Source organism: Dendrobium catenatum, unplaced genomic scaffold, assembly GCF_001605985.2.
Source record: "Dendrobium catenatum unplaced genomic scaffold, ASM160598v2 fragScaff_scaffold_629, whole genome shotgun sequence".
Classification (NCBI taxonomy): domain Eukaryota; kingdom Viridiplantae; phylum Streptophyta; class Magnoliopsida; order Asparagales; family Orchidaceae; genus Dendrobium; species Dendrobium catenatum.
Window position 1 is genome coordinate 786,875 of NW_021319091.1, and position 7,526 is coordinate 794,400.

At 38.7% G+C, this 7,526-nt stretch overlaps 1 protein-coding gene across 1 annotated transcript in view; it reads left to right on the forward strand.

The window, feature by feature from the left end:
- The window catches only part of LOC110094445 (protein argonaute MEL1), a 30,330-nt gene extending 22,804 nt beyond the window's left edge, over positions 1 to 7,526 (forward strand). The window contains exons 12-23 of the mRNA XM_020819685.2: positions 4,283 to 4,405; positions 4,476 to 4,638; positions 4,739 to 4,860; positions 4,942 to 5,079; positions 5,164 to 5,306; positions 5,380 to 5,442; positions 5,530 to 5,593; positions 6,060 to 6,195; positions 6,262 to 6,335; positions 6,916 to 7,010; positions 7,113 to 7,144; positions 7,226 to 7,526. Of these exons, the coding sequence (XP_020675344.1) occupies positions 4,283 to 4,405; positions 4,476 to 4,638; positions 4,739 to 4,860; positions 4,942 to 5,079; positions 5,164 to 5,306; positions 5,380 to 5,442; positions 5,530 to 5,593; positions 6,060 to 6,195; positions 6,262 to 6,335; positions 6,916 to 7,010; positions 7,113 to 7,144; positions 7,226 to 7,392 (1,320 nt within the window). The 3' untranslated portion in view covers positions 7,393 to 7,526. The remainder of the gene's footprint in view (positions 1 to 4,282; positions 4,406 to 4,475; positions 4,639 to 4,738; positions 4,861 to 4,941; positions 5,080 to 5,163; positions 5,307 to 5,379; positions 5,443 to 5,529; positions 5,594 to 6,059; positions 6,196 to 6,261; positions 6,336 to 6,915; positions 7,011 to 7,112; positions 7,145 to 7,225) is intronic.

The following is a 7,526-nucleotide window of genomic DNA, read 5'->3' on the forward strand; positions in this document are numbered from 1 at the left end:
TTAGCTAGCAGAAGGAGTGAAAAGCTCTCTCCACGATACTATGGGCCTTTCGAGATCGAAAGGAAAGTTGGGATGGTGGCCTACCGTCTCAAGTTACCTCCTCATTCCTCCATCCACCCTGTATACCACGCATCGCTATTGAAGAAGAGCATAGGGGATCATATTATGGCCATTCTTACTATACCCCAGGGCCTCACAGAAGATATGCAATTCTTACTAGAGCCACTACATGTGAAGGAAGTGAGGAAGAATGATCAAGGCAAAAGGGAGATTCTCATCGAGTGGAAGGACTTACCGACACATGAGGCTACTTGGGAGATATACGAAACCATGCAGACGCAGTTTCCAGACTTCAACCTTGAGGACAAGGTTGATCTTCTATAGGGCGGTATTGTTAGACCAGGTTTACCGGTCCCGCCTGGACCCGTGCGGGTCTACAGGCGGAAGAGGGGGGCGGGCATCCGGTTGGACCAAGAGGGGGACCTCCCACTTAAGTGGGGGTATTTTGGGGATGGGAGGGGATTTTTTGAAAGGGTATAAAGGGAGTCATTAGGGTTTAGTTTTGGGTATTATGAAAAGTGTATTCTCTTTCTAGTTTTCTTCCTCTAGTCTTCTCTTGTGCTTTTCTAGGGTTTTCTTGTGGGAGATCTTGTCCTTCTCGAAGTGGACAAACTTATCTTATTTTTCTCTTGGCTTGCTAATGCAAAGGTTCTCATTTTTCTTCTCTACCCTTTTGTGATTGTTTTCTCATTTGGTTTTGGTGGAGAAATTTCACTCTTTTGAAGGGAAATTAGGGCAAACCCTAATTTGTGAAACCTAAGACGTACCACTTCCTTCTCTGTTTTGCTGCACCGTTTGGGGACTGAGGTTATGTGGTTGTTGGCCTTTCATTTCCCTAAATCTAATTGGTTTAGTTGGAGGTGCTATGGCTGTTTGGTTCCCCTCTCTTGTCTATATGTAGAAGATGATTTTTGAGGGGAAAGGTTATTGAAAATTGTTGAGCATAGTCTCTTTAAAAACCCGAGGGTTTTCTTCTTCTTGGAAAATCTTGAGAGCTTTGTCCACTTCTTTCCTCTATTTTGTCTGGACTTCTTACCTCTTTCTTCTCTACGAAAGTTCCACTCCATTTGTATCCTTCTTCTTGAGCTTTGGAGGTGTTTGTTGGCTGATTTGGGAGCATTTGTTGGAGGAGTTTGGTTGGACGTTTGGACCTTCTTGTTATGGTGGACCATCGGTTTGCTAGCATTAAGCACATACTTTACTTAGCCTACGTTTCGATACATGTGAGGAAACTATTATGTCGGTTGTTCTAAGGATAGCATCTTTTTATATTTCTTTTGTTTATTTTGATCTCTCTTCTCGTTTTTTCCGTCGGTTTTTGATGTTATAGATGATTGCTACTATTTGAATCGAGTTTGGATATAATTTTTCCCATTATTCTCCTTGTTTGGCTTTTCTAACTAGTGTGCTTGCATCACAAGTAATGATGCATAACTCTTAACCATCCTTCAGCAGAGCCCAACTTAACCATGCTAGTAAAATGGGTAGAGATGATTGTATCATAGGATTTCAAGCAAATATGTTCATCCTCTACAAGCAATAGTGGTGCAAAGAATGACATGATGAATACAACAACTACTTGTCAATCTACAGACATGGAAGAATTTGCAAGGAATGTCATACGTCCGATAACCGGTGTTAACTTACAAAGGAGTAATTACAAGGGCTCTGGATGATTGAAATTTCTACACCTCACTCATAAGCAATAATCAACATGAATAAATATTTTGATCACAAGTGATGTTGCCAACTCACCATCCTACATATGAATGGTATGAATTCTACAGTGCCTACACTAATAAGCTCGTAAGTTTATAAGGAGAACTTGAATCATCAACGGAAAAGGATCCTGTTGAATGTGTCTTGAATCATAAGAAAGTCCTCTACAAATTTGTTGATGATACGATAGTCCCCACGAGCATTGAAAAGCTGCATATGATAAGTACAAGGGGTTGATGACAAAAGTGATAATGCCCTATGGGCAAACATCGAAGCATTACGACAAGCATAGGACTCCTACGAGCTACTATAAAAGATTCCTATACACCCAATGTACCACTCATGAGCAAAATGCAATATGATTAAGCCGAATGTAAATGCATATGAGTTGTCGTAGGAGACTCGTCAAATGTCCAAAATACCCCTGCACATACACTGTAATATGTATGCATATAGGTACACTAAAGGGGTAAATACAATTACGACCCACATGGGCCTCGGCGAGCGTGGTATAAGTTTACACATGACGTCTAGGGATATTGAACGAGTCTACAAATTTGAACCCGATCCTTCTAAGTAGGTAAAAAAGAATCGACAAGGTTTAATTATAAAATGCCCTCAAACACCCAAATGGGCCCCAACGAGTGTGTTACTGGTACACACGTGACGTCTAGGGATGTTGCGCTAGTTAATAAGTGAATTCCAATTCGAACCTGATCATTCTATGTGGATTAATAGGAGTCGATAGGGTTCGAACCTGATCATTCTATGTGGATTAATAGGAGTCGATAGGGTTCGAACCATCGAACAAATATACGGTTGTGATGACTAGTATATTTGTCCTAATAAGGCCTATAACAATATGAATTCACTAATAAAGACACAAAGCCTATGAAACCTGATCCCCTATCGACAAGTTAATAGGGTCGACAAGGTTCAAGCTTAAAATGGAAATAATCCCAAACACCTCGATGATGGCTGTGTTGAACGCAAATCTCAACCGGAGGGGTCCATTCCAAGTAATCCAAAACTCCACAAAGCTCAAAATCCAAAAATCCCAGAAAATCATCCACTCCAAAATATTTAAAATTGAAATAAATCCATAAACTACTTAAAGTAAAATTCATTTATTCTCCGCAATAGTTTGTCGGGTTGGATAAATTAGTAAATTACTTCAGCTCACAAAGAGCTAATGCTTAGTCGAAAATATCACTAGGATTCATTCTAAAATAATCTCATGCTAGTAAGGACGTGGTATGTGTCCTCTAACTGGTCGTTTTGCCGCCAAATGACACCGCAGGATAAACAATTATGACCTAGGACCCTTTGAATCGAATGATTTTGCCGCCAAATGGCACCACGAAATACCGATTATGGCTAGAGTCTATATGTTCTTTAATGGTATCAAATCCTTGAGATATGAATCAATAGGATATGATCGATAGGGTACAAAGCTCTCTGTTAGTTAAGGTGGATTCAAATTTATCCTCTTAGATAAACATTCAACCTAGGTCTACAAGGTCCCCTTGGCGAAGCAACTCATGACTGCCGACAAGGATCCTTCTTTCAGGTTGGGTCGAATACCTCCTCTGACTAAGTAGACCAGGGACCATGATGATGCAGGATGACGCAACTATGGGATCTGATCGGGTCTATCATTCATTCCCCCACTATCCGCTTTAAGTGTAAGATGGTGAAAATTTTTATTTTAAATATCAAACCTACAAACTCTTTAATTCCCAACCATTTTCTAATATACCTATACCCATGCTGCTACTATATGCCAAATACACGTATTTAACGTATCTGATTGACGACTAGCCTTAATCAAAAGTTCTCTCTCGTTATCGGGAGGGGTAATTAACTATATGGGCTTGCGCTTATAGGAAACTAGAACTCAGATCATAAAGTCCTCACAAAATGAGGGCGTAATCTTTGGGTAGTGTCTTATCTACAAACCCATCTGTCTTCCAAAATTTACCTCGGAACTTAATCCGTTAAAACTCCCCCAAAAAAGAAAAAGCAAACAGTCCGGCGGAGGCCGGGGCCCAAATTTCGGAGCCCACATGTAGTTATAAAATATGTTTACAAATTATGAATATAAATTTGATGACTAATACTTGCGTTGCATCAATAACGCTACTATCTAATAGTATTGCTTTGGAACAAAACCTTAATTTTGTTAATATTCCTACTCATGTGCGGGAGTAGTGCAACCATAAGCTATGGTTCTGCTGATGGGATTTAATCCACACCATTGAGTCATAACTACTTGTGATTTTGTACTGATTCTATTCTCTACGCAGTGCTATATATACATGTGTATGTCGAGATAAATGGCTAATGAAGAAAATGAATTCTAAATTTTCTCTCTTTTTTTTCCTATATGTAAATATCATTCTGCTGCTTTAACCTGTTCTAGTTACTGTTATCAAGTTTCATTCTTTATCTTTGTTACATCTTATTATGTTATTTCGTTCAAAGATTTGTTGACAATCTGCAGAGGATGGTTAATGGTGGTACTGTTGATTCATGGGCTTGCATATGTTTTGCTGGGCGAGTTTCTGAAGATGCGATTTATTATTTCTGTAACGAGTTGGTTGGCATGTGTAACAACATTGGAATGGTAGTTTCAAACACTCAATTTAATTTGATGATCATAACTTGGCCAACTAATTGTTGTACGAATTTTCTAGATTTTTAATTGCAACCCGGCAGTTGACATTTCTTTTTGGCCACCGTCACAAGTTGAAAATGGCTTAAGAGACTTGTACCACTTGTCTATTGAAAAATTGAACCATGAAGGAAAACACCTTCAAATGTTGATTGTTGTTTTGCCAGAGGCCAGTGATTCATATGGTATGTACATTCCAAAAAGCATTATTTCTCTCTTGCAGATTTTCTGCAGAAGTCAAAAGCTTGGTTTTCATACTAATTACTTGGTCACTAACTTTTTCAGGGAGGATAAAAACAATCTGTGAAACAGAGCTTGGTCTTGTGACCCAATGTTGCAAACCAACAAAAGTACTCAAGTGCGATAAGCAGTATCTTGAAAATATTGCTTTGAAAATTAATGTAAAGGTAAGGTTTGTAACTCCTCTACATATTTATTGGGCATGCTTATAAGATGTGCTGCTTCTGCATTATAATCTTATCATCTAGGTTGGTGGAAGAAACACTGTACTTGAGGATGCATTCAATAAGACACTTCCTTTTATTTCTGATGCACCAACTATTATTTTTGGGGCTGATGTAACCCATCCATCCCCAGGGGAGGACTCCCAGTCCTCCATTGCCGCGGTTTGTTTTTCTCTTTTCGATGGTCTTGCACTGGTAGATGCTAATAAGGCGCATTCTTTACAGTTTTCTCGCAATTCATGCTAGGTTGTGGCATCCATGGATTGGCCTTTGATGACAACTTACAGGTGTCTAATATCATCTCAGCAACATCGACAGGAAATGATACAGGATCTCTTTGCAAGCAATGCTGATCCTAAAAAGGGTAATGTTGCAGGAGGGATGGTAAGGTAAGGATAGCCATGTAGCTTGCATGTGAGTTTTCTATTCGGATGTCTGATTTTATTTTTCGATTTTTTGAAGGGAGCTACTGCAAGAATTTTACAAAGTGACAAACAGGAAACCCAATCGTATAATATTTTACAGGTCGCTTTTTTTATTGGAGGTGTTTTATTGCTCAATTATTTTTAGGTATCTTACTGCAAGAAATTTCCAAATTGTTTGAACATGTAGGGATGGGGTTAGTGAGGGCCAGTACGCTCAAGTCTTGCTGTATGAAGTTGATGCCATTAGAAAGGTTACTGTTTATCAAATTTTGTTATTTTCTTATTTGTCAAGCTATTGATTCCAAGGGCAGAACCACCTTGTGATCAGGGGGGCAATTGTCCCCCCCCCCCCCCCCCCCCCCCACCAAAAAGAACTAAGTCTATTTTCACCCGTAAAATTGATTATATGATTTTTTAGGAAATTTATCCCTCTTCATTCATTTTTAAGTCTTTATTACAAGGGTTTTTAGGCAATTTCTCACCCTAAAAATTTAAAAATACTATAGTCTTTAGTTAATTGCCCACATTAAATAGTAAAGAGAATTCATCATTGAATTCCAAAAATATCCTTTAAGTCGAATCCTGACCCCTGATATATATGCCTTATAAGTTTGCCCCCATGAAAATTAAGGTTGATTTCGCCCCTAATTGATTCCTTTAAATGCTTACTGCAAATCATAGCAGTTGTATTTCGTGAAATGTGATTTTCTGTGTCAGGCTTGTACCTCTCTAGATGAGGATTACCTTCCCCCTGTCACATTTGTAGTGGTGCAGAAGCGCCATCACACGCGATTGTTCCCTGCTGACCATCACCAGAAAGATTTGATTGATAGAAGTGGAAATATATTACCAGGTAATTTGTAGTTTTATAGTCATAGTTATATTTATATATCTCGCTATAATCGTTTTCCCTTTTAAGGAACTGTGGTGGATAGAGCCATTTGTCATCCAACAGAATTTGATTTCTATTTGTGCAGCCATAGCGGCATTCAGGTACTTTCTACTCAATCTAACGGTCAAAATATGTTAAAGCATAAAAGGGTGACCGAGTTGAGTTTGAACGAGTGGCCCCGGCTCAAATTAAAGATTTTAATTTTTCACTTGAGCTAAGTTAAACTTACATTGAAAATTTGATTAGGAGTACATTTCAGAGTTGATTCAAATCAAATTTATTCAACTTTTAAAATTTATTTTTCAAATTACTAATTAACAATATCCTATATAAATAAGAGAGACTGATTATACATATATGCACGCGCCATTCTTATGAAGATAAACCGACTTCAACCTTTAAATTTGTTAAAATTAACAAGTTATTAGTTTATGATATGATTCTTAGCCTTAGGCCCTTTAGCTTGATGAATTATTCTGTGCGGTCGCCGAACGTCATCTAGAGCTCAATGAAAATGCGCCACGTCACCTCCTATTTAGTACCGTGGCTCGGTACTGCTCGGTATTGGATGACATGGCTGCACTTGATTCGCCTCTGGACATAAGCTATCCTGGGTGGCCAGCGGCTAATACTTTTGTGTTGTCTTCTTTTTCCAATTTTTTTCATTTGGATTCCTTACAGGGCACAAGTAGGCCAACTCACTATCATGTCCTATTTGACGAAAACAAATTTTCTGCTGATGCATTGCAGTCTTTGACCTATAACCTTTGCTATACGTGAGTTGAAGAATGCTGCAACTCCTTATTGTATTTTGTTTATTGTCATTTTTGTTCCTTTCCTCTCTATCCTATCTAATTTCAAATTGCTGGGATCCACAGATATGCTCGCTGCACTCGCTCTGTGTCTGTTGGTAGGTTTTCTCTACTACTTCCGAATGTCTTCCTTCTTGTCCATGGCCACTTACATTTTAAACCATTATATGCCATTGTAGTTCCTCCAGCATACTATGCGCATCTTGCGGCGTTTCGCGCACGATACTACGTCGAAGGGAAGCCGGAATATAGATCTAATCGCACAAACACGAGGGAGAAAACATCTGAGATACAGCCACTTCCAAAGATCAAAGACACCATCAAACATGTAATGTTCTACTGTTGATGAGCTTCAGCTCAAGGTATAGTTTTGATAGCTTGGAATTTGTTCCTTCACTTCTGTTTAGAATTGTTCTTGCTATCTTGCTTCAGGTATTGACATTGTTGCTGTTTCTACGATTTGAGTCAGTTTTTTTACCA